This window comes from Apaloderma vittatum, unplaced genomic scaffold, assembly GCF_000703405.1.
Source record: "Apaloderma vittatum isolate BGI_N311 unplaced genomic scaffold, ASM70340v1 scaffold11022, whole genome shotgun sequence".
Lineage (NCBI taxonomy): Eukaryota > Metazoa > Chordata > Aves > Trogoniformes > Trogonidae > Apaloderma > Apaloderma vittatum.
The window spans coordinates 2,104-29,424 of record NW_009703126.1 but is presented as its reverse complement, the minus strand read 5'-3'; the positions used below and the strand labels follow the sequence as shown (position 1 = coordinate 29,424).

The window sequence follows — 27,321 nt, the reverse complement described above, 5'->3', positions numbered from 1 at the left end:
CAGCAGTACTTCTGAGAGAGTTTTCCCTGCACCAAGTGCTCTATATAGTTATAAAGCAATAGATTTAGTGGAACAAGCTGAAAGAAACTCAAACCAGGTAGAATCAATACACAGAAAAATAACCCCTACTTCCATGCAACTCAAAGGCCTAGGAATTTCAGCAGTCTTCAGAGACGCCGGAATGGTGTCAAGCTTACTAAACGCTAACCTCAATACCTGTATCACTCTACCCATTCCAGACATCATCAGCTCAACTTCGACTATTTCCCACGTGAGCAAGAAGCACAGCCAGGAGATGGGCAGCTGCAGCACCGTCGGAGGGGAGGGATGTCCCGTTCTCAGAACAGGTGGTGATGAAAACCCTTCCTGAGCTCTTCTGCACTCCTTGGAAACAGCCCACAACCTCCAGAAGACAGATGAAGCATTTTAGGATTGAGTCACTTCCAGCAAACTGACTAAACTGTAAATGGACACAGCTAAAGGAAGAAATACGTAATGAAGGTAGAACTTGGGCTCTGCATAACACAGTGTATAGGCACAGCAAGACGCATGACTTGAAACACACTGGTCTGGTTACAATCTAACGGAGCACTGCATGAGAAAAGCAAAAATCACAGATGAGCTCAAGGCTAGCTCAAAGGAACCTTTTGACAAGCTATAAATACCCTCTCCTTCTCCAACTACCTTGCCTTTTTTGGTACTTTAAACAGTTACCTAATTCAGGATAGATAACTCCAATTAATAGCATCTGGTTTTACCTTCACTGAAAACACTCTGAATATTGAAGTCCATCATTACTGCTCTCTTCCTTAAGATCTTTAAAAACACAAATGCATTCTGGAGTATCGCCCCAAAAGAGAGAGAAGAAACTAACTTCCTTGAAAAGTTACGAACATTATATTAAGTTTTAAAGCATATAGGTTCCACTATGCTAATAGGTATAACAAAGTTCACATACATGGCTAGAAGGAAGTTTAAGGAAGGGCTTTATATTGATCACAGAGTAGGAATTCAGTGCTGAATCAAACGTACTTTGTCAGAGAGAAGAAAATAAATCTCTAGGAATCAAACTGCCCCACTGTCCAACATGCTTCCATTAGGAACAAATAGATATAAACAAATGACAGAAAAAGCAACAAGTATTTAGACAATTACAACATATTTTTGTCTGTCACTTTTCCAGAAATTTTCTTTCCTGATTGCATTACAAAATAACCTTTTAAATATCCGCAACTCAGCATTCTTGGATTAAGCTTCCACAAGCCTTGACCCCAAAGTTACACTGCTTAACAGTAAATATTAATGCACGGTGCCTGTTGAATTAAAGCCAAATCAGCAAATCTCAAGTACTTCCGACTCCACATAAAGTCAGCAGGATCCTCAGGAGTACCGGACTCCTTTGAAACTAGCACTTACGATTGCAAAGCAAGACATCTGGCTGCTGCAAAAAGATGTTGAAGATGTTAATTTGGAGACCTGAGTTGCATCACTTCACAGTCTTCATGCTAATTTTCTTAATTAAAAATAATTTTTATGTTTTTCTAAGCATAAACCAAGAACATTGTTCAGCAATCAACAACAGGATAATACACTGAGAGCTGACCTATGTTTATGCTAGATCTATACTAGACTCGAATCCATACTTTATGGATTTCAGAGCAGTAACTGGGAACAAAGGTTTCACCAACTGGATTAGAGGCAAGGTTTGGAAAATAATTCACCAAACATTTCTTCTGCAGGGTCCTGCAGTCCAGGAAAGGTGGCAAGTGTGACTTCAGGTGTAGGCATCCCCATCCTAAGTTAGGGAAACATTTCCTTGAGGGGTGTTCAGGACTCCAGATGTACAGAGTCATAAGGACAGGGAATTGTCTTGAGTGCTCACCTGTTTCTGCGCCTAACACAACAATCACCAGTGCCAAGACCTATAACCGTCTGTCTGTGGGTTACTTCCTTTACCATGATAAAATTAAAAAAAAAAAAGAATGCTTTCCCCATGCAGAAGCCTTGCTCAGCTGTGGATGGAAGACCCACCGCAAAAGTCTCCTGTACTCCTAGTGGCAGGCAGGAGTAGGGCAGTGTGACATCTCACTATGTAGAGAGATGCTTGGAAGAACTCCCAGGGAACTTGTTTCTGCTCCCAGTACAAGGAGAAAATCATGTTGCTACGCAAAAGCTCTTTCATTTGAATGCAATTCATTTGTAGGTAGCACAATACAGGGGAAAAAAAAAAGTGCTCTTTTCAAAATGCAAGGAACATTGTCTTCCTCTTAGCATCTGTCAAAAGACAAAGCAGTGCATAGATGTAGGGCTAAATATTGTCGAGGAATGCAAATCACTGCAAGTGGAGAAGCTACTAGAAACAGAAAAAAGAGTTTCAGTTCCTTTTAGCAAAGTTTAACCTCCCTAAGTTCATGACCTCAGTTATCTAGCATTAGCCACTTGTAAAAATATTAGCTTCTAGTTTTCCTGTTTCTTCTGCTGGAGGACTAATTTCAGGGAAATTTCAGTCTTTCTTTTGATTCTAATGCTCTTAAAAACTGCTAGAAAAGCCATACTACAATCCAAACGAAAAAAAACACAAAAAAAACCAAAAAGAAACCTTTTATTCATAACTGCTTTTGTACTAATTATTCAGTTGTTTCTCACCAAATTATTCACAAAGCCCAGGTGGACAGAAGTACAAGAGGGAGTTATTTGTAAAAAAAAATCGAAAGTAACACCTTTGTTCTCTAATGAATCTGTTGCCTTTCTTAAAGTGCGCATACACACAAAATACTTATTCTTAACAGCTACAAAGAAATGCAGTCTCTCCTAAAACACTAAGCTGCTGTAAAACAGTGTTCAGAGCATTTATTTGTTTCAAATCTGTTATGTGTTACATCTCCAACCACATTTCCATTTTTGATTAATCCAGCAGCTGCGTTTCCCTGGAACAAGAGCAGATCACAAAGCCCAGGATGAAGCACAAAAGAACACAAGAAAAAGGGAAAAATGCCAGACACTCAGTAGTGCTCTTTGAGCATTCGTTATTGCTGCTGACTTTACTTGAAGAGCAAATACATACTGGCAATGGGAGACAGTATGAAATTCTACAATAAGTAGTCCCTGCTCCACCTGTTAAATTCAACTTCTTACAAGCCAGGAAGAACGTCTCTGAGAAATTGAGCCTGCAATTATATGTGATTGTTTTTGAATTCTGCCTTTAATTAAATGAGCACACCCACAGAAGTCAATGAAGTTACAGACCAAAGATCACTTGATATTTTCTGCTAAGTGACAAACAGAAAGGCGGACAAGCAAATTGTTCCAAAGCACATTAGAACATCAGTTCTTCAAGATCCAGCTCTGAAGCCAGAAGCAACCTTCACCTTCCCCCCCCACAACAGCTCTCACTTGTTTTTTACCTCTGTCATTTTAGTTTTAGGTAACAAATGTCTAAATCCTCACAGATTTGCAAACAGATGTGCTGGAGGAAGTGGTTAAAAGAACATTTCGTGATTCTTGTCCAGCTCAAGAACTAGCTAACAAAGGTAATGCCAAGCCACAGCTTCTTTATGGAACCACCCTGGTCAGGAAGCCAGGAGCACTCTGTACTTAGTTACTGAGTTGCTGCTGCATTCCTCAGGAGCTTTCCAGAAATCCCCCAGGAGCCACCAAATCTGGTACTTTTTCTCATACGAAGCTGAAACAACAACTTCCTTCTGCAGAACTACTTAAGAAAGAGCAAGAGTCCTGGCCTGAATTGGTCAGAATCACTCCTTCATACATCCCTTGCAGCAATTTAACATGAATATTATTTATGACAAGATAAGTTTAGCTTTCTAAATGTTGTACAGTGTTATATCTAGGAGTTATTGTCACTCTGAGGCTGCTCGAAAGTGGAAGCCTTATTCAATTTTTTTCTTTGAGAGAAAATAACAATAGAAGCAAACAGAGGAGCAATTTTCAAACAAAATGCATTTCTGTCTTCTATTTACATATTTCAGTAGAAGTCCTTTTTATTTCTATGATTCAGACTAAGTCTTCCACTTTTACTAATAAAGTCCTCCAAATTTTAAATGAATGGTTTATTTGGTATGGCAGTTTCATTTATCATTGAAACAATTAGTTCTTTATGTGAAGTAGGCCTATGGGTAAAGAAATTACCATTGATACTACCATCAGCCTTACAGAAAATGGTAAGAAACAAACACCTAACAGAACAGCAAACTGCTTCGCACAGATGGTATGCAATGACCAAAAGTCAGGACTTGGGTAATTTATTTAATGCATGTTGTTTACCTTACCTCATTGTTACTCAAATTACTGCTCCTTCAACGTTGCTCACTGACCAAGTGAGACTGCAACTGGATCATTTACATTACCTCAGATTCTTCAATAGAAATCTGGTGACAGGTTACACCAGAGCTATCAATCCCACATATAAACCTTTGAAAGTAATTTTAACATAATTGTTTGTATGTAGTTTAAGAGTGCACCATATTTTAGACATCTTATATTAGAATTACTTGGTTTAAATAAATTTAGAAACAACTGGTATGTATATTATTTTTTTGCTAACTGGACTTCCAGTGTTCTGTAGGATTATCTCCAGGCCGGATATCAAAGATGGGAAGAGGAACCAAGGTCATGATCTTACCCACGTTCCCAAAGTTTGGATGAGTTCACATACAAGGTTTTGTTTTTATCTTCTGCCTATAACTAAATACATAAAACAGCTCAGTCATACCAAGGTGTGCTGGTCCTTTTAGGGTAATTCTCACACTGCGACTCCCATGTGGTACAGCAATCACGGTTTCTTCCCCTAGGAAAATTAAAGAACTCTTTTAAAAGTTACCTTGCATTGGAGAATTTGCACATCACATAACTAGACTGAAAACTGTCAAATGTGTCTAAGAAAATATTTAACAGGTCTCACAATTTTTCTGTTAAAAATAATCATATGTTATTTTATTAAGTACAGTACACTGAACCTGTTTGGTATGCTATGCAACTAATAAGACCTAGGAATGGACTTGTAAATCTTTCTTGCTATTGGAAAATAATTTGCTATTACCAAAACCAACTGAAATGTCAGTAGTGTATTAGGAACATATTTACACTCTGTTGTCCTGGTTTTATTTCTTAATCACTGAATTGGCATAAGGAATCTGCTAAGCAGTACTTCCCCGCTACAAAAATCTGCAGCTGTTCAGTCTCACTTTGCCCACACCTCATTTCCTGCTGCAGGTCACAACTTTAATAAGTGGCAGGACTTACAGGAAATAAATCATCTACTTAACACTAACCCTTAACCAATTACAGACCAGTTAAAAGCAAATATATATTAGCTATAACATTTATGTTATAAGAGTGTCTGCATCTAACTTACCATATAAGATCAGTCCTTCCAGTAAGAGCCTCAATTTAAAATGAACTATAAACCAAACCAGCCCTGAATAGGACATGTCAATACAAAACAGCTTTTGGCTGACTGAATGGCGTCTTCATACATAAACGTACAACACACTTACTTCAGTGCATTTTACAAAGGCGGAAAGTTATTACTTTCCATTTCAAAGGTAGGAAATCTGTGATTTGCCCAAGCAAACTGAGTTAATAGTCAAATCAACAGAGCAGTCTGTTATGCAACAAAAGCAGTGCTCTCAGAAAAGGGCATGCACAGGACACAACAGGGATACCCACAGAAGGACGAAAGAAGTGTCCAAGCAACAAATTACCAACATGCTCTCCCTCCTTTCTATCATGGTCCAACTGCAAATCTTTGAGGCAGGACCTGCAAACAGGGGCCCACTGCAGGCACACCCTGCCAAAGGTGCTCTGTTCAGTGACAGCTCTAACACACACCTAGGGGCTGGCTTAAAGGAAGTTCATTTGCGCAAATTCAAAAAGTAATGTGAGTTGAAGGTCAGTGATACACTGGCCCCAGAATTACTCATACAATATTTAGAGAAAGACTATTTGAATTCAGTTTCAACTAAAAAATAAATGAAGAATGTTTCTTTCCACTTTAAACTGGACCCTTTTATAGTAGATGCTAAATTATCAGCTTCTGGTTTGCATCTCCTTAGCGTAAGTATGAAATCCTGCCAAACTTTCAGGATACTTCAAGCAAATACTGTAATTATTTTTTTCTGAAATAAACACCTTCTTATGTTACAGTTTTTATATTGCCAATTTCTAGGAAGGTCATTTAAATATAACAATTTATTTTGGATGTAATAAAATATGATCTTTATTAATTTCATACTTGGGTATTCCACCAGAGTGCAAAATACTATAGTAAGAACAATAATACAGCTAAGAACCCCTGGAAAAAACATTAACTACTGAACCACTTAATATCTTTTTGCATCTTGTTTTTTCATCAGGCGAATTGCTCAAGATAGCCAGAAGGTAATGGATGTGTATATCTTTAAAGTAAGGAAATAACTACCGAATTCATATGTGCTCTACAGTATTTGAGAGAAAGCAGGTTTGAGGGGCCTGTCTGTCCTTTCTTGGTGAGGAATTGTATCCCGTCTTGAGAACCACCCGGCAGCTACAGCACAAAACCTCACATAAGAGTCTGATTATGACCAGTTCTGAATACCCGCAACTCCTGTTTTGAAGTGGAACAAACAGCACTCCTCCCTGAACGGATGAGGCCCAGATTTGCAGATGTGCAGAGATGTGTAGGATGGCTCCTCTTGAGAACAACCAGGGTCGTTCTGCTGTGCTTCCTCCACCTCCTTACAGCAAGCTCCGCTCGCCTCAGCAGGCCTTGTTGATCCCTTTTCAGGATGCTTCACATTCCTTTAGCAGTACTACAAACATTCCACCCTCACCGAAGCACTCTCTGATATGGTCCAAAAGTCTCATGGGGGTGCTAAATTTGGTGTTTCTCTGCGGCGGAGACAATATTACCAGAAGGTATTTTATTTGCACTAGAGGAGATGACTAAATTCACCACCACAGTAATGTTCAACCTCGGCAGCCCCACAGACCCGTCAAGAAGTCTGACAGCAGGAGATTCTTGTAACCTGAATGACATAATTATGACCTAAGGCAGTCTTTCCACGAGATGAAGTAAAATTATAGGAAAAAACAAAAGTGAGATTTTGGGAATTCTGAATCGAGATGGGGAATTGGTACACGGAGCCAACCTGAGGGACTCCACTTCTCCTGAGGACAGCTTTACCAGTGGTTATAATTGTACAGGTCTGGCTCCAAAACTATATATTCCACAGGTCTCTAGCTCTCAGCTGAAGCATATAATGCATATACTTAAAGGAACACAAGGCTCTGTAATCCCATTTTAAAATGGTTATGCTGTGAATTCCCATTAAATCAGTAGGATCCACACTATTAAAAGCCATAAACATAAGGGACAATTGCTACCCTGAAATCTATACTTAGAATTTCCATTTTATTTTTTCCCCTCCTTATACTATTCATCTATCTTTGAAAGTTAGTTGCTGACCTTTGCCTAAAGGTGAAAACAAATAAACTCAAAATCAACCAGACCATACAGAAACACTAGACTGTAAAATCTGATTTTAGTCATACACTTCACCTTAAACTGAGAAACAGGTGAGATATTGTCTCTCTGTTCTAATGCTGCTTCCACTGCAGGGATTCCCAAGGGCATGTGGATCATCTTTCTCCAGCACCTGCTTGAAATGGGCTTTCTGCTCTCGCCTGGGGACTCTCTCAGCAAACGCCTGTGCACACATTGCACATAGCACTTGCTGATTAAGCTCCCAGATTGCTTTTATTTAGATGACAAAGTTTGATCCTGTTTCTATGGTCTTAATGTGGATTTAGATTTTGGATTTCAATGAGAGCAAGATCAGACTCCCTGCTATGGTAAGACTGGGAGCTAATCTCCAGGATGAAAAATAAAGGAGTCACATTCCTAAGATCAATCCAATTCAGCAGGTTTTATTTCTTTTTCCACATGGGCCATGGTGGACCCATTTACTGCCTCACATATGGGCCAGTTGGGATTTTTCCCTCTCTCTTTTCTTACAGCAGGGCAGAGGGTTTACTTCATGTCTATAAAAACTGTTTCTTTCCATGTATTTGCTCAGTAGTTGTCTGCTGGTCCTGCAGTTCTGATTAAAGGCCTATGTGCTCTCAAAAAGCAAAGAATAACAGCCCAGGAACAACGACCAGTATAAGGAAACCAAAAAGCAAAGGGAAAAACAAAGAAGGTGGTTTCATACTACCTACAACAGCTTCAAATATACCAACTAAACTAAATAGCTCTGACTGAAGATCCAGCACCCACACTATACGTATTGGAGGTGCTTCACCTTGGACTCACTCTACTCTGGTCCCATGGACTGCACACTCAGTAGCTGTTTGAGAACATTATGTGCTTTTCTGGGGCACATCTTCCAGTTTAGCTTCATCCAAAAAAAATCAGTTTATATTCTCCAAGACTGGTGCATGACATGAAGTGATGAGCAGTATGTTGGGATCATGATGAAATTTGTTCCTTATCCAAACTGAAATGCTAACGTATTAACATTCCAACCCTCCACATACACAGTTTTCTGGCCAAACCAGTCCCAATTCCCTCTCTCAGGTCTACAAACAGTTGGTTTTGACCCTTCCTCTCTGAGTGTTTCTGACTCCATCTCCCACCTCAGATTCCTTACCTAATCTCTGTCTTCTGCTCTTCCCCTTTTTTCTTGACGCAACGTAAGTGCAAAGCCAGCCCTAGGTTCTCCTCCCACCTTCTCATATCTGTCTTTCCTCCACTGTATGAATTAATGTCAATTTTTTCCATTCATCTAGTCTTCTCTTGAATTGTCTTTCTCCAAGCCTGAAGCTTGAGAGTCAGAAGACCTCCACAGAATCTCTTCTGTAATGGCTGAATGTGAGGCAGGAGGCATCAGAGAGTTCATCCCATGGTATGCATCCTATGCTGCTGCAAAGTAAAAAGCCAGAGCAACCCAAGGACAGTTTTTAATAGCTTAGCTCTGGAAGAAAAATATGTGAATTTATTCTAAGTAGATTGCACACATATGATCTGCTTGCAGTTATGACATGTAATAAGCTAGAGCACACTTAAAAGGACAAGTTTTCAACAATGTCAGCTGTTAATATCCAAGAAGCTTCAATAGAATCTGAGGAAAAGGGGATTTTTTTTTTTTTTTAAACGATTGTAGTAAAATACGTATTGATGTTCACAGATATTGCAAAAGACTTGTCCATGACCAGAAAGCCATTGCCTGCCAAATTTCAAATCCCTGATCCGTGATCAAGTCCAACAATGCAGGGTGTTAAGGCATATTAAAGAGAAGGTTTCAGGAATGTTTTGACAGCGGGAAACAACATGTTTTTTCTGCTGTGTCCTTGGAATATGCCGAGTTGTTTCGGCTGAATTTTATCCAAAACATTCAGCACGTGGCATGGAAAGATTCTGACCCAACTGTTGAATTTTGGCAAAAAAATATTCATTTGTATAAAGCGAAGTACCAGGCAATCTTAACAATAGGGAGTTACTATCTCCAGGTATATTGATTTTAAAGAGGGGAGAAAGATCCAAGGTAGCACGTTGTCACAAAACTGAGCCAGCTGACGATAATGAACAGGGATCCTTGCAGAAGGCCTTGGTTTAGAAAAAATGACCAGAGTGAAATTAGTTTTTGATTGTGATTGGGATAATAACATACAAACATGTAACAATAAATGATCAATGATAAATCTCACAAGTGCCATAAAAAATAAACCACACAGCAAGAAGAAATTCAAGTAGTTAAAAGCTGTTGGCATTGAAATCTATTGTATGAAGAAGCTTTTAGCAAAAAGTCAAGAAAGGTAAAACTCGCAAGTATCAAACAGTTTGAGAGTCAAATCAGACCAGACTGGGACAAGTCTGGGTCTTCAACTTCACTCCCTGTTAATTTCAGGACCAGCATCTTTTCTTCCTTGGTAACAGAACCAGAACAGTTTCCTACTATTTCTTGCCAGTAACGGCACAGAAAGCAGACATCAGGGCCCAATCCTACAATTTTTCCATGTGCACAAAGTCCACTGGATTTAATAGGAGTTCCATGCATATGGTACTAGAAACATCAGGCCCATGATATCTCATTTCCCAATGGGACGGTACATTTTACAACCTATTACACTTTTTGTTTGAATATCATTAGTCAAACCTTTAATCATTTTACCAGAATGTTAGAATCTGGCTTATTGGTAGAAGTCTAACTTACTTTGTCTTTCAAAGGCAATTAAGTGTTGGTGGAAAAAAATAAAGAACTTTTGAAATGACAGTGCATTTCATATTTGTAAAACAGTTTTCTTTCAGCGTTGTTTAGCTTTCTGATCAAAGGCATTAATTTTATGTGAAAACATATTAAAAAGATAATCGAACACACTGAGTCCTTTATGAGAAATCATTTGTTATCAACGCCTATATTTTTTTAAACAAATAAAGACTGAGATATCTAGGCACTTTTATTTCCCCTTATGCCTCCTTTTTTTTTAAATAATAAAATTTTTGGCTCCTGCTTTCCTACCAATTCTTTAATTTGCCTCATTGCACAATAAAATTTATGTCCTGCTCACAACCTTACAAGCCTCCTCTTAACTACATGGCTGCTTTGTCAATATTTCACTTCTCAGCACTAGTTCTGAAAGTTTCCAAATGTGTATTTGGAAGATACTGTGTTTCGCTTCCCTGACACATTAGCACAGAGAAAGCATGGCTTTATTTCCACATTTCATTCACACAGAGGATAATTATATGTAACCGCTTCTATAGTGTTGAAAAATGACTCCCCAAAAATTTTGATGCTACCACAATACCAACAAAATCATCAAAAGTTCTGATTACAGCAGCATGTGTACCACTGCGCTTATGCGAATGGTAATTCATTCATGTAATCTAGCCTACTGCAAAATAAACTCAAAACTTGAAATAATTGATGTCTTTCCCCAGAACAGTCTTTCTTCATCTTTAATTTTAAAGAACTCTTCAACAGCCACTGAATTATGACAGAGAAATCAATGAACCATGGGTATTCTTAAGCTGGACAAAGCAATGGGAGATGACCTACCTAGTGATGCCAGCTGTGGCCAACTCTTACCTGTGCCAGAATACCACATGTAAAATTAATACTTTCTGTTGCAGAATAACAGTTTCTAAACTAGATCCCTTCTACCACTTTTTCTTTACCTTACTTACATATTAAGCACCAACTTAATTCACTATTTATGAACTACTCAAACAGATTTGTCAATCCAACAAATAAACATTCGAGACATTTGCTCAGTATTTCAGGATGAAAAGCTTCATAAACTACTGAACTGCATCATCCCATCAGTGAAAAAGGCCTCTAGCAAAGGCGAGGCAAGGGCTGACACTGATAACCCATCCAGTATGTAAAAGCAGGTTGACCTGTGCAAAATTGTCTCATGACCTTAAAAGATGCTACCACAAAACCATTCACTTTTTTTAGATTACATTTGTTATACATATGCATTGAATGACAGAAACTATGCACCTGCACAGTGTAAGATAACCTAACATAAAATCTTGTAGACCAATATGAGTAATCACACTGCAAAGTAACGAGCATTAAGAAAATATACATTGCCCTTCAAGTTACACCCACACTGAAGCATACCACAGGCAGTGGCATTAAAAAAATCCATGGAAATATTCAGATGTACTGCAATAAGAATTAAGCATCATGCCACATTAAGAACAATAATACAGCTCTTTTGAAATCAAGGCACCAGTCAAATCTTTGCAGGCTGAACTACAACAGTATTAAAATATAGGCAGCTGTCAAAGGCAGGTGCTTCATCAATTTGAAAAAAAATACCTGCTTGAATTTGAACTTTGAGTATTGACTCTAAGAACACCAGATCACCACTCCAGCATCTCATGGCTCTGCAGTAAGGTAACAAATCCCATAGGCTCCATCTTCATGTGACAAATGCAACAGTTCAGAAACAGAAAACCTAGATGTGAGGCAACTATTTCACATGATAAACACATGGGATAAATGCTGTGAGATTACAAGGAGCACCATCTGTGAGGGTGGAAAGCAAAAATGTCAGAAGCAACCCTCTCTGTGACAAGCCTTGCCTAGATATCAAGACAGCCAGCCTCTTAAGACTCCACTAAAGGGTCTAATTCTGACACTGTTTGTTCTCATATTTTCAATCCTGCTGAGACCTACAGAGTTACTCACAGGAAGATGCTAAATATTTTGAGAAAGAATGGCAAAATTTGAGCCAAAGACACACACAAAAAGCAAAAAAAGGCATTATTCCCCTTCACTTTGTCCTTTTTGTACCATGCAAGCAGTTAACTTGCCTCTGAGGTTCAACTGTCTTTAGCCACTTTAAAAGGAAAAAAAAGAGCTAAGTAGAAAACCAGGCACTTCCAATTACTGGCCACAATTTCCACAAAACCATCTATAAGATGTTTCCATGATTTGAAAAGATTGCTGCAGCATCACATATATTGCAACATGAGGATACACTCTAAAATAAGATCTGCATTTTGATGATTATTCCTGATAGGATGAATTGAGCAGCTCTATTAAAAAAAAAGCATATCTCAAATTCTTTCCTAGCTATACCCTAATGTGTGGTATCCTTCATGGAATTTCAATAGACTAATCTTGCACAGAGTTTAGAATAAGTAGCTTTGGAAAACTGCAAACAAGTATATAGTTAAAAGGTCAACACTCTGCAATAAGCATGTTAATATACAAGCAGAAAACCTAGTCAAGGATAAATTATCATAGGATCAATTTGCAACCTACTTTTTTCCAGTGAGACATGTGCCTTAGCTTGTCCCCTCACAAGCCTGCATGTTGAACCATCTCCTGCACAGATTCCACAGTTGTCTTCCTTGGCATTGCTCCCAAGTTGTCGATCACAGCCTACTGCCTGCCAACATCAACACCACAGTCAGAAGGAGGGCAAAGCTGCAGTAGACATGCTCAGGTTTCTGGAATTTTATTTATTATGTTATCCTTTTGATTTTACGAGCTGGCCTCATTCTATCAAAGCATATCTTGCTATTTAGGATTTTAAAAGTATACTGTCGTTTCCATGATTTTAATGATGACCCACAACAACTGATATATTAAACTATTAAAGGATAGGAAAAATATACGAATCATTTTCCCACTACTTGTTTGAATGAATACCATTGAGCATTATTCTTTCCAACACAAGGGATGACTGGTATTTACAATGTTTTTTTCATCACCTGTTTAATTATGTCTGAGAAAGGATTAATGCAATGAAATAACCCAAGTTAAATATATAAAGGGCACTCAGTCTTCAGCTTCACAGACAAGCAGCTGTGGGCAGGGCTCATAATCTGGTGTCATGGCCATTCAAAATTTAACTGGCATTTGTGTACCTCTCCTATTGGCCATTTACATCAATGTCTATCACATATACATTTGCTAACCAGGTTTTTAAAAACTTAGGAAAATTTGGTTCTCACCTTTTGATGTTTTGTTTATTTCGGAGTTTGAGACCCAATCTATAAAACTTTCCAATTATTGTTATAAAAACACCCAAACTTAAACACTGCAAAAAATTTCAACAAGTTTTTGACAAACTGCCAGCTGAAAAGTCTCCAAACTATAAAGAAATTTTTTTTTCTGTGTTTTCCTTTGTCTTAATATTAGTCACCCTGCAAGAAGCATGGGAGTGAGAACAGGAAGATGAAGAATAGACATCACTTTTTCTGCTGAAAGGGAGGCAAATATTTGGCCTCACCTATCTCACCCTTCTACCCATTCGTAGAAGAAATTTGCAAGGAGTACCAAATACTGAGCAATGTGGTTAAAAAGCTGATCTGTAGCTTCAAGTTTTCTCAAGTTAACTTGCACGCCTGTTATATCCATACACCCCTGAGAAGTGCAGCTAATTCATCATGGACATAAATATTTAATCAAACTCCAACCTGACAAACAGATAGAAAGCACTCTGGAAAGTCACAGTTAAAAGCAGTGATAGAATTTTGAAATTGGCCAGCACACTCCTCTTCCTATATAAAAATGCTTGGAAGGGGCAGTCTCAGCTGCCAAGATGCACTGCGTCTGTGCTCTGCCAAACCTGACATACGAGCCCCTTGGAGAGGTGAGGACTGAGTCCACTCGTAAGAGGCAGGGTTGGGTCTTCCAGTCCAAGTTCACACACACACACCTGGCCGCAGAAATCACGCACATCCACTGCCAAACACGGAGAAATGCAATCTTGAATTTTCATGCGTCTACAGAAGCGACAGCAAAGCAGCCCCACCTCCCACTCCTGCCCCTTTCCCCTTATTCTCCCAATTTCATATATTCTGCATTCTTTTAAGAGGATGGCATTGTGGAGAACAGCTTATGATGGTGCAGTAGAGAGACACGCTGCGCCAAACAGCATCTCCTTACTAAAGGGTTCAGATTTACCAGAGTTCTACATCAGCAGCAGGAAATCATTCCACTTCTGCAACTGATGATCATCATCTCATACAGCCCAGCAAAGAAATACTTTTAAAAATAAGGAACTTAATTAAAATGATTTAATCTTAGTGTTAAGTGTTAACAAAAACTTAGTTGTAAAAATGAAACAACACACGTGTGTGAAATCTGACAGTCTCAAAGCAGATGCTTATCTACTACATAGCAGCTATATGGGAACACTACACTACAATTTAGGATTGGATTAAAGAGTAAAATATTTTCACTTGAAGATGTTTTTTAACATTAGCTCTGAGTTCATCGCTGACAACCAGAAAATAACAAAAAGAGAAAAATGGTAAAGGAATTATTCTAAAAAAGCTTATCTTCCCATTTTTATCACTGATTAGCATTGAGAAATGACTGAAAACACCACCGCTTCAGAAACAGAAACTAACTCAGCCACTGGGTGAATCAGAAAGCAGACAAAATTTCAAGGTATATAATAGTACAGTGCTCAACACACTGGCCTCAGACTTGACAACCCTCTCTCTATTCCAAGCTCTACAAGACTTTTTTTGACCTTTGAAAACTTGCCATGCTTTCCCATTCCACTCTAAGAAAGGGATATAACTGCAATTCCTCACCTCACAGGGATGTTTGCAAGAATAAATGTCCTTAAGATTCTGAAACAATCATGGTGCAATGATGGGGACCATATCAGTAGCTGAGATTGTTATATTTCTCTTGGGCAGACTTTTTAAAGTATTTATTGCTCTCCACTACTTCTCCTGCTGTTATTCACATAAAGATACTACTAGCACTTGAAGGCAAATTATTAGAACTACTGCAAGTGTAATCTCTCCCTGGATCTCACAAATGCATTTCCATTTCTAAGTGGAATCTCATTTTCTTAATATTAAGAATCTGTTTATTCACTCATCAATTAATTCTCCAAGGAAAAATTAAATTGCACATAGTAATACTGTGAGAAATTGCTTTTTTTTTTTTTTTAAGATGTTGTATGTCTGTAGGTTATAGATCCTGCAAGCCTTTGGTGGGAGGAGGGTACTGAGCATCAGAGTACTTGCAAGACCAGCTCGTTAAAGCCCAACATGATAAATCACAAACATGCATACTGAGCTATTATACACAGTCACTATGAAAACAAACTCGCATTGCACATAACTATTATGTACCACATGGAATGAAAGAAAGAAAGATAATCAGAACAGCAGCATACTTCAGAGGACTGCGTAACACAGTATTGTGGCTTATTATTTTTTTAATAATACAAATGCCAAAGAAATAAAACAGGACTGCTAGCTCCAGGAGACTTCGATGTGGGAAAAGTTTTAGGGCTTCCCTGCCAGCAAAGGTGCTGTGTTCATCTAGATGGTGACACTCACCCTCAGTGGACTTCCTTCTAAGATTAAGTTTATATCAAATGCTAAGAGTACGAGTATCAAGCTATGATAGTCTGGAACACAATTTAGAAAATAATTCAAACTAGTATAACAATTTAGGCCTGAAATGAGCATGGCTTTTTAGATTTTGCTTAATATGAAGCACCCAAAAATTCTGCAGATTTTAATGTGACAAGCCTCAAATTAAGATCTAATTTAACAAGTGTTGCTACCCTTGGATCTTAACAAGTGAACACTAAGGTGAGGTGTATTTCAAACCTGAGAGTTGAGATTAGCTTTTTTTTATCCGTTTGTAAAACCTTCATAGGAAGCAGTAGTTCTCAGACAACTTGGTCAGCCATGGATCTCACCAGAATAACAGAAAGCTGCAAGGTACAGCTTTGGAAATCAGACCTCAAACACACATGCTATCTTGACACCAAATGTTCTGAATTTAAGGTATCCACATTTTAGAAAAACAAGTATCCGTAATTTAGAAACAAAGCGTTAGATGAGACATTTTGAAGAGAGCACGTGTATTTTCAAGTAAATCTGCAACAAGACACCAAATGTTCTGAATTTAAGGTATCCACATTTTAGAAAAACAAGTATCCGTAATTTAGAAACAAAGCGTTAGATGAGACATTTTGAAGAGAGCACATGTGTATTTTCAAGTAAACCTGCAACAAGGATAGGAAAATTTTATCTGGCTACAGCCTTCCTCAGCTCACACACTCTCAGCAAGCCAAAGAGCTCTGACGATTTTCACAATTAAGGCATTTGTTGGGGTTAATTTACCCCATATTGCTCGCTGTTTACAGAGCAAAGGGATCAGCTATAACCATTACAGTCAGGTTGGGAAAACATCTGCAGGCTTTTAGGGTATAGTCAGAAATAATTATATTAGGTGATTTTAACATAGGCTATAGAAGTGAAACAAGTGATAATACAAACTGTGTAATGGAAGGATATCTGCTCCTCAGACAGCAGGGAGAATATTGGCCAGTAGGTAACAAAATGAAAAATAAGTAGAACTTTATATTAAAGGGTACTGAAGAAATGGTTACTTTATGCATTTAATAAATTGCTCGTGACAGGGTATCTATGAATTTGAATATGCTGTGATTATTTTCAGAAACAGTTGTCTGATCCGTTACTATTTTTGGACAGAACCTGAATATGTTATTTGTCTGCATTCTTCCAAAGAAAAAGTAGAAATATGGAAAGAATAATACTGTTTTTCACAAGCAGCCAGAATAGAAAGCATCTGATTAAGCAGAGAACAGAAATGCTCATCTGGTTCAACGAACTTCTAGACTAGATGTTAGTGTGCCAGTGCTATTGTGAAAGACAATACTGAAGGGTGTCAAATATTTTGTAGCATGCTTAGAATAGTTCATGTAGGTTCAGAAAGGCAAAGGAAGAGCAAAAGGTCAGGGTACAATACGTAGTAATGCAGATGAAAGAAAAATTAAATTGCCGCTGATATGTTAGAGGTGACTATGGAACATTACAAATAGTTTTGCAAGTATGAATCCAAAAATCACTCAGAAGCTCACACAGCTGTTTCTTTAGCTCTTAATCACCTAGAAAGGTTTCAGCTGAGGAATTAGATTTAAACAAAGAAAATTAATACAGCATGTTAATTTTGATTTGTGAAGGTCAAAGCATGATCTGTTAAATTCAAGAATCTTCACTTCTTAAGGTGTTTATAACTAACTAAGATGAGAAAATGGATAAGAGTGCAAGGTCACAGATTTTTAACTAAGATTCCAATAAGGTAAAAAAAGCACTGTAGTGAAAAATCTGGCAAATCCCAAACCCCTTTCAGAGTCTTTCTTAATGAGCATAAATACAAACATGGACTAGAACTGCCAATGCAGAGCCCAGTGCAGGACCACATTTTAAAATTTCAACTTTTGCTTGTTAGACCATTGCTTTAGATCTCCTCAACTATGTTAGTCCCTCAGCTGATCACTCACCTCCAGCTGCAGAGAATCCTTTCAAAATAGGCACCACAGCATTTTTTTGTAGAACACATTCCACAGAGGTGAATTGACAATTATAAAAATGCTATATGTCAATTATAAAAAAAAAATGTTTCTGGGACACTAATAACTCAAGATTATATTCTTCAAATAAAGAGCCTGAAGATATACTTATGCTCTACAAAAGAATACTTACCTGAAAAATGAGTAAAACTAATAATCTGTGAATAATAAGTATCATTCAAGTGTTATATGTCACTATCAAAAGCATAAAATTGTATACAGCAGTATACAATTATATATAATATTTCTCTTTAGGAAGAGGCTCCCCTGTTTCTACGGTCCTCTGGAGCCAGAGATCCAGGTACAGCCAGAAAAAAACAAACATACTGAGTTATCCTAATAGAAGCAGCCACAAAAGAATAAATCACTGCTGGGGTTTTTTTGTGACAAATACATAAATTCTATGAAACATTAAGACTGAAGCTGCACTAGTGCTATTCTTTACCTACTGTGTCTAAGATAAGCACTTTAGCAGGCAAACCATTTAAATATTCAGCAAGGTATACTATTTAATTTTCTACTTTGACTAGTAAGTTTTTGATTAATATAGGCTGTCAGTAATCAGCAATTCCATTAAAAGGAAAATCTAAGTTACGATTTTCAGTGTCCTATGTTTACTCAAGGGACTGGCAGCTTAGCGTCAGGGACTGATGCCCTTTACTAACGTGATTTGATTTAACAAAATAAATATAGAAAATCAATACAACAACATATCAATAAGACACAATTTCCACCCTTACAGAGTTGCTGGTCAAATCCCACAATGGTTGGGGAAATTCAGATGAAGGCTGCTCTGAGTAGTCTCACATATGTGTGTTGTCATTGGCACAGCTATTTCAAAGGATGCACAACCGTAAGTACTCACACAACAGACTGTTAGCGGGATTTTAACACAAACCATACAGATGGCGTTTAGTGAAATTCAGCTGAAGCAGAAAACCTAGCAAATAATTCAAGGGGAAGTGCCCAATGTGCTTAAAAAGGTACAAGAAATCCTACATTTCTGCTGAGCAGGAACTGCACTGCAGAATGCACAGATGGAAATGATAATTATACTTCTTCACAAGAATGTGATAGAGTTATTATGCAGGAGATCCTTTTCCTCAATGGCTGAACAGCCTGTAATTATCCCAGTAGATGTTGCCCAGTAGTTTTTGCTTTAAAATTGGCTAGCAACATATCAGATATAGCGACATCTCAGCAGGCAAATCCTATTGATTGAACCCCTGATCTGCTGAAGTGTGCTAAAGACTCTGTGGACTAGGTGCAGTTGGGTTTTCAATGCCTAAGAAATTTGTCAAGGTGTGAAAAATATAGAAAGAAAGTATATTATTACACCAAACAGATAAAATGATGTGACCACCCTGCCACCAGGGTAGTTGTACTTCGGTTGTTACAACCAAACTATTTACTTCAGCCTTATAAGTGATCAGAACTAAGGTAAAAAATGGAACAAAAACACCTACATACTTTCAAAGGTTATCAGCACTGCACAAAATACATGATAACCTCAGAATTATTTCTGGCAAAAATATCTTCTCAAAGTGGTGTGACTTGACTAAGAAAGAACATATGTTTTATTTCGACATTCACTAGTAAAATAAGAAAAAGTGAAAAATCCCTACATTCTCAGAAAGTTAAATCGCTCTTGCAGTTTATTAGTTTATTCCTACCCTCAGTAGGAAAAATTAAAATCCTCAGGGTGCTGGTCAGAGAAAAAGGATTTCTATTTCTAAAAACACAGACACACGACAAAATCCAAAACTCAGAAAAACGAAGGCTGTATTTTACTGCACAGTCACATATGCTATTATAGCACATAGAACTGATTGCATCAATGTCAGCTCTTTGCTGCATTTTCTCCTGCTCTACTTGACTTAGCACAGAATCATAGTACAGGCAGATGTTAGGATCGTCTGCATCCACACAATAAATAATTAATTTTAAATATGGTTATGGGAATTTATGGCAATAAAAACACAAGTATAAAATTTGTCATGTGAAATCCCACTCTGCCTTAGCCAACATTTTCCATGTATCTTTGCCCTGCTATAAAACCCTGCTGTCATTCAAGGCCCATCTATTGGTTTCCATTGCAATCTCTGCTCACATCCTTTGCTTTGTGATACCTTCAGCTTGCACTTTATTTCTAGGCAAATAAAATATGTTACTGAAGAGAATATAAAGAAAAATCTCCCATTGTTTCTTTCCCATGCTCATCATCTACAACTAAATGATTCAGACAAGCAGAGGGGAGAAACACTAGAATATTCCTCCAGTTAAGAAAGTCACTTCCTTTTTCTTTTTTAAATTATTTTTTAATGTAGTGTGGAATATTAGCTTTCAAGTACCACTTACAAACTGGTTTATCCTCATATTGAAGATTTAACTTGACCCGAGATATGATTTTGTCCTCACATGGTCATGTCTCATAACTCTTCAGTTATGTATAAGCTCAGCCTAACAAAGGCCGGATTGTGGCACAGGTCCTCCTAACTCTGCAATCGAGCCAGGGCAGGTCAGTAGCAGCCCAGACAAGCTGACATGGGCTTCAGCCTATGTTAATAAACAGCATACAGCCCCTTCAGAGACCTTGTGTATGTACTTTAATTAACAGTGAGTGTCTCAGCGCATCACCGCAGATAAAGCAATAATCCCAGTTGCCAAGCTGAATGGGTGTTAGTGGTAGTGGGAGTGAGAAAATGCCCTCTGTGTATTTTCAGTTGTTCGCAGGTGACAAAGCAAGGAGCAAAGGCAAAGTGTGTCAAAATGCAAACCTCAGAGCAGAGGTATAAAATAAGTCAGAATGATGGGCATGAAGAGACTCATAATGATGTTCAAATTCCCCAGCCATCCATACAGGGAAGAAGAATGTAAAGCAATAAAAAAACCCCAGAAGATAAAAAACACAGTGCATAAAATTCATTGCATACTAAAAAGACTTTCCACATATTTCTGCAATCATTTTATATCTAAAGGCAAGAGGCTAAAGAGTGTTCCGCAATTCTGTAAATCCCCATCAAATAAAACCGTGTTTCCAAAATATCTAGCTCTTACTACGAGATCTGTCACATGCTAGAGCAGCTTAGAGATTATAGGACCACCCAGTAGAGCAGCAAGTATCCCTTCCCACATGGTCTTCATTTAAAAAAATACACATGCACACACTCAAAGGATAGGACACACACTCCCATTGGGCTTCTTGTTTGTGAGAATGCTTTGGAAAAAGAAATCAATATATGGAAGCGAATTACTTGTCCGCTTTTCTGGCTGGGTCCAGCCAAGTCTGCCTTGCTAAATGAAGGTGAAGTTAGCACTGGGAGATTTGAAGGTTACTAATGCTATTTAGTTTAAGATGACACCAAAATCATGAGTTTTTCTACTTTCACTGCTCACATGCGTTAGGACTTTGCTTCGCTGGGAAGTAAAATCACATTAGTACAAAGCTTACCAAAACAAAACAAAACTTGGCAGGGAGAATCATTTAGGAAAAACAGAGATCAGAAGAAATCAACTAATTTGACAAGAAAGGATAAGCTTAGACAGTAAGAAATCCCTATAGGGATTAGTTTTCCGTAAGAAACAGTAGGAGAGAGAATAAGACAAGATCTGAAGAGAGAGATGAGTTTCTAGCAGCAATAGGCTGCTGCAAAATAAAAACAAGTCATTAAAAGACCTTTCCTGTCTCTGAGAGTATCCTATTATTACCTGCAGTGAAAGCACACTTCTGAGCTGTCAACAACGTCATCACAAGAGAACCACTACACCAAGGTGGACTGTGACATTCAAAATGGTGCAAACACAACTTTTGGAGGGTGGTTGTGTGTCTTGGGCAGTGCCGAGAGCTTCTGCCAGGAGATGAAACCAACACGCTGAGGCTGTGCTCAGCACGGCCCCATCCTTCAGTGGGACTTCTGGAGAGCTGCCAACATCTGCCAGCTGAATTGCAGCTGGAGCTCCCCATGCTCCTCAATTTATGACATATGTATGCACAGTCATACGAAGATTTTGATACATAGCTTTGACAGCCAGCAAGTTTTGTTGGATCTACATGAATAACTCCCAGAATCATTCTGGATAACGTCGTGTCTGCCAACTCTAACGCCCATAGTAATACGCAGGCAGAGTACAGGTCTCTACACAGGGATTACTCCATGCTTCAAAATGTACTTTACTCCATGCGTTTGCAAATTAACTGTAGCCAGAAAAGGATGCTAGGTTCAATATAAAGGCTGACTTAACAAAGAGCTACCTTGAAAATGATTCTTCCCAGGCATAAGTGGAGATTTGAAGACTAAAAAGAAGGAAAAGGCAATGTGGACATTTTTTCTAATTTCAAATATTAAAAAAATATTAGAAAGGTTCATTTGGAAAAAAAAAATTGCTTTTTTTAACTGCTGTTCAAGAATTAACTACTCTGACTAACATGTGTGAGAAACACAGCTTTATGTCTGCAGTAACACTGGATGGGAAAAAAACCCTCCTTTGTATGTATCTGAATGCCAAATGCATCTTGGACAGTCCTTTAACACATTTACAGGCAAAAAGATGTATCTACAGCAACCCAAAGGGAAATTACACAAAACACCTTAGATTAACACTTTGAGAGAGTAACTCTCAGAATAAAAGGAGTCAAGATTCATAGGAAATTAATAATCTGCTATGATTTTAAGTTTTAAGCACGAGCAAAAGTCACTTTTAAAAGAGTCTAATAGTCTTCCAAAAGGCTACAGAAGCTGTTTCCAATGAAAATGTGGATACATATTGACATCAAGCATAAGAGGGCTTTAGTAGCAAGTGAGATACCTACTCGCCAAATCATGAAATATGATAGAAAAGAACAAGCATGGCAGCAGTTGATGGTACTCCACTTGACATATGGGATGTGTTCTGATGTCAGCTAAATTTATGCCATATGCTACAAAGCATAGTGTAGTGTCTGCCTTTTTTGGAACACAAACAACTTGCTGACACTAAATGGAAAGTTCACCACAGGATTTACATCATCTTTGACCTAATTGTGACAGCCTAGGACAGAACTAGTCAGGATGCTCCTTAGGACTCCAGATCTTTTGGGGTGATGTGTGTATTTATTGTTCAAACACATTACTCCATATTAGGAAAATTACCACTGTAACCATTTCAGGTACTGACATAAGTAACATCTCGTTCTGCATTCTGGTAGGAAAAAACAGGTCTGTATGAATTAACAAAATACAAGGAGAGGCAGGGCCCCAAAGCAAGAGGAGTAACTGGGCAAATGTTGCCCACATATGTGTCTGACATGCAGATGTTTTTAAATGTCTCCACCCACATCCAGATGGGCACAGCAGCAATATATCATATGAAAAAATATGTTGGGAGTTGTGCAGAGACTAGAAATAAAATCAGAAGTTAAGTGTGAAAATACTCCCGGCAGTGAAGCTTTGACCTGTTCCCATTTAACACAAGAGCCCCAGATACTTGCTCTGGTAACAGAGGCACAGCAGTAGCAGACTAAAACACCATCAAATGGTTTGGCTGAGCTAAGCCTCAAGCAACCCCAAAATATCATATTAACTTTCCCAATAAACCTTTTCCTGCTCCATCACCTTTACATTTTACTTCACCTGAAACCTAAAAACTCCTATCCAGAGAGCAGTTTTGATTTTCTTTGAGAGAGTATTATTCAGCTTGATTCTGCTTGCAAAGAGAAGTGCAAAGAATCAGAACTGATGCTGGACAATGGGACCACCTTGTAAGGTCACACGTAGCCAAGAAGAGAGTCTGAACAAGAATACAAGAGGCAGAATTAGCAATGGTGCCCTAACTTACTAAGAATAAGAAAACAGATGAAAGTGAAATCCTGTTGGAGGGGAGGAGGAGAAGCTTAAGATCTTATAAAACCTGCCAACTTGGAGACAATAAATGAGAAGAACCAGCACCAGTTGGAAAGGGACTCAAGCAAGCCAGTTTCCTTATACTAACTCTTTGGTGCTCACACGCATAAAAGCAAAGATATCCACATCAGCAGTGTGACATGTTTATTTAGATGAGTTAACTGTAAAAACAGTTGCCAAATTATTTGCAGGCTGTGCCAAGTATATGTCAGAACCCAAAAGACTGATTTTATAGCAACAATTGCAGAAAATCACGATTTTTCTGTCTCTCTCTTAACAGCAGTTAACTAAATCATATTTTTCCAGGAAAGATTAGATGTCAATTTGTTTTCTTTTCCTGCTTGAACATGAGTAGCAACAAAGCTTGATGTTGCTTTCTGAGGAAGTCCCCAACCTCCCACAGTCCCTTTCACAAGTAACCAACTTTTCCACTCTGCCCCCAAAACAGTTCACAAAGAGAAAAAGTTTATTCAAATGACCAGAGACTTAGTTTTACCTCAATAAATTATCCAACATTAAATTACTAAACATAGACTTTAAAAAGGAGAAATCTTCCATTTGTGCAAAAACAGGTCAGCAATAGCCAGTGACTTAACGGAAATAAAGTGAAAGCACCTCAAAGCTTGTGTGATTAATTTATAAATTAATTAATTGTATAAGTCACAGCACATGACACATCCTAAACCTGGTGGATGGTTTGTTTTGTGTTTGCTTTTTTTTCCCCCTGAAGATGGTCTCTCACACTGAAAAATATTTTTAAGGAATTAGAAGAAATAAGGAATAAAGGGGAAAATGGAAGAGATGGAGAAAAGCAATCGATTCTTATTAACAGTGTAAAAGTGCCTGCTTCTGGAATTATTATTCTCTTTTGCCACTACCTGGTTTATTTTAAAAATGGATTTTTTGAAATTTCCAAGCATTAGATGTCAGATATACACGAATACTACAAAACAGTAACAAGAAGCACTGAAGGTAGCCCTTTTAAATACACCTTTCAACTGTTTTTCACAAAACTGGATCTGCTCCAGAGAAAGTAAATTTTATGCTACATAGTAAAAATGGTGGGTGTTGTGGGAAACACAGGAAACCCTGCAACACTCTGAGCAAAAGTCTCACAAGCCTCTGAAACACCCCGAGCTCCTTCACATTCAGCATGACGCTTCCGTGCTGCACTAGGCACAAACAGCAAAGGCTGCCACAGCCAGATCACCTCCAACAGGCTTTGACATCGTCCAGGGTGAAAGTTTGTATTAGAAGAGGAGACGTTACTAAGAATATTGCAAGAGAAATGTATTATCCAGCAAGTGCTTCCAGAGTTTGTAGAGGCGTATCCTATTTTAAATACACAGGGTAATGAACACTGTTAGATACCGCTGTGAAGTACTCTTTAACAAGTGCACTCTCATGAAGAGGAAAACTGTAAGGAATTCTTCTTCTGTTTCAGAGGCAGCAGATGCCTTCTGGCATGACTGGTATTGGAACTGCAGTATACATAGAAGTCATGTAAAACCCACAGTGAGATCCCATCCTATATTAATATTGCTGTAATCCGTGCACCAGTCTTCTGCCAAACATGTCAAATTCTCCCCCAGAATGAATTTGTTTTGCTCACTGGGCCTTATCCTGCATTTTTGAGTCACACACATTTTAGGCCTATAACAGAGTAACAACCACTCGCAGAGAAAGAAAATTGCAATAACATATCTATTCTGTATAAAATTGTTCTGTTCATAAAACTTAAGATTGCAATATTTCTTTGCTAATGAGACATAGGCAAAGCTGGCAAGCCTCAGATATCATAACTCCATTTTTACACCGTTTAAGTTCAATAGTATAACTCAAATAATAATAATAAATATATCTAGAAATATAGATTCCCAGTTAAAAATACTAACAGTCAATTCATTCAATCACAACATATACTTATTCACTCATACAAGACAGATACACACACTCAGATCTGCTGTTCTGGGCTGGATCTCATAAAAGATCACATTTTCTCCTTAATGAAGTTCATGAGATACAAGACTCAGCAAGGAAGTAAAATGAAATGCATGGCTATGTAATATATCACACCCTGACAGACATACTAAAGCTGTAACTAAGCATAACTAGTTTCATTAATTTTTATATGTATAAGTAGAAGAGTGAGTGAATGCGATCGATCTTTTATTTATATACAAAAATTTCAGTGGTTGAGGTAGTCAGGAACTTGTGTGCACAAGAAGGGTAAGTTATCTACAATCGTTTGGCAGTACTTGCAGATATGTCTAAAGTAAATCAATACACGAAAATAAAAAGTAAACAAAAAGTGTTCCCTTAATGTGCAAAGTCTCTAACAACAAAAGCCACAATTAGGTTCACACCATGAGCATACCTGGCATATTCCACTGATGCACATATCCAGTGATTCAGTGTTGCAACGAGTACCATCCAGTACTTTTGGGGCAAGCTCCACAATCAAATTCTTTCCCAGAGCTTGACATTTCAGGGCACATGGCGCAGTAGGATCATTATACACAGGGATCCACTCATAAAAATGTCCCTGGTATTTGACGTCATTGTAGGCTGAACACTGCTGTGCTCTAAAGTCACCGACATCTGAAGGGCAGTCCTAGAAGCAAATCAAAAGGCAAATTTTTTTGATAAGGGAATACTTTGCATTATCAGAGGAATTATGCAGAATCTATTCAGGGAGACGTGGTTCAAGAACTGATCCGCTATGAGAAATAGGGCACATTGCAAAGTTTTACTGCGTGTTGTTTAAGCCATCGCTAGCAGTGCAAGTAAAAGAATATCCCACATATTCCACTAATAACAATATAATTGATATAAGAGGATAATTAAAAATGCTACTTTTTATAATACAATGTAGTACATTTAAAGTCTGGTTCTGCAATAAGAACTAGCTTCTAAAGGAATCCATATATTTTAAGTTACTACAATGTAATGCCTGACATTTAATATTTCTCTTTTCAATAGCTTTTTCTACTTAATGATTTCTGAGCACCCTGCACTCATTCGTCAATTCATATAGCAGAGTAATGAAAGAGGCATTATTGCTACTTATACATAAAGAAATAAAAATATGTTCAAGTAATTGTTCAGTATTGCCCAGAAAAACAAGAAGAGCATCAGAAGGAGACATGAGAACTTTGAGTGCGTAGTCCTTCTGTCTAATTACAAAACACCTTCACCTCCTGGAAGCAGTAAGGCTTTCTTTGTAGAAAAAAAAATATACTTCAAATTGGTAACTATTGATTATACAGTGCCAGTTCTAATGAGACAAACCTGTACCTCCTCCCACACAGAGCCTCAGCATGTACAGTTGAAAGACCAAATACGAGAAGTTTGAAATAACATATTCTAAAACATTTTTTTCTACATAAAGCATTGCACCCAAACAATGATGTTAATATTAAACTATGGTGACAGCAATGGAGATGAACGCTGATTTATTTGAAAATAACTTTGGGTAAAGTACTGACAAAGGAGTTAGTGTGTCAAACAATTTCTCACCAATGACTGCATTTGAAAGTATGTCCAGTGTCAAACACTCCATAGGTCA

General features: G+C 37.9%; 1 protein-coding gene across 1 annotated transcript in view; it reads right to left on the bottom strand.

The window, feature by feature from the left end:
- ADAMTSL3 (ADAMTS-like 3) overlaps positions 1 to 26,367 on the bottom strand; it is a gene marked incomplete at its 5' end in the record, with an annotated part of 87,836 nt that extends 61,469 nt beyond the window's left edge. Inside the window, 3 exons of the mRNA XM_009864517.1 lie at positions 4,730 to 4,804; positions 12,777 to 12,903; positions 26,131 to 26,367. Of these exons, the coding sequence (XP_009862819.1) occupies positions 4,730 to 4,804; positions 12,777 to 12,903; positions 26,131 to 26,367 (439 nt within the window). The remainder of the gene's footprint in view (positions 1 to 4,729; positions 4,805 to 12,776; positions 12,904 to 26,130) is intronic.
- Between the last annotated feature and the right edge of the window lie 954 nt (positions 26,368 to 27,321).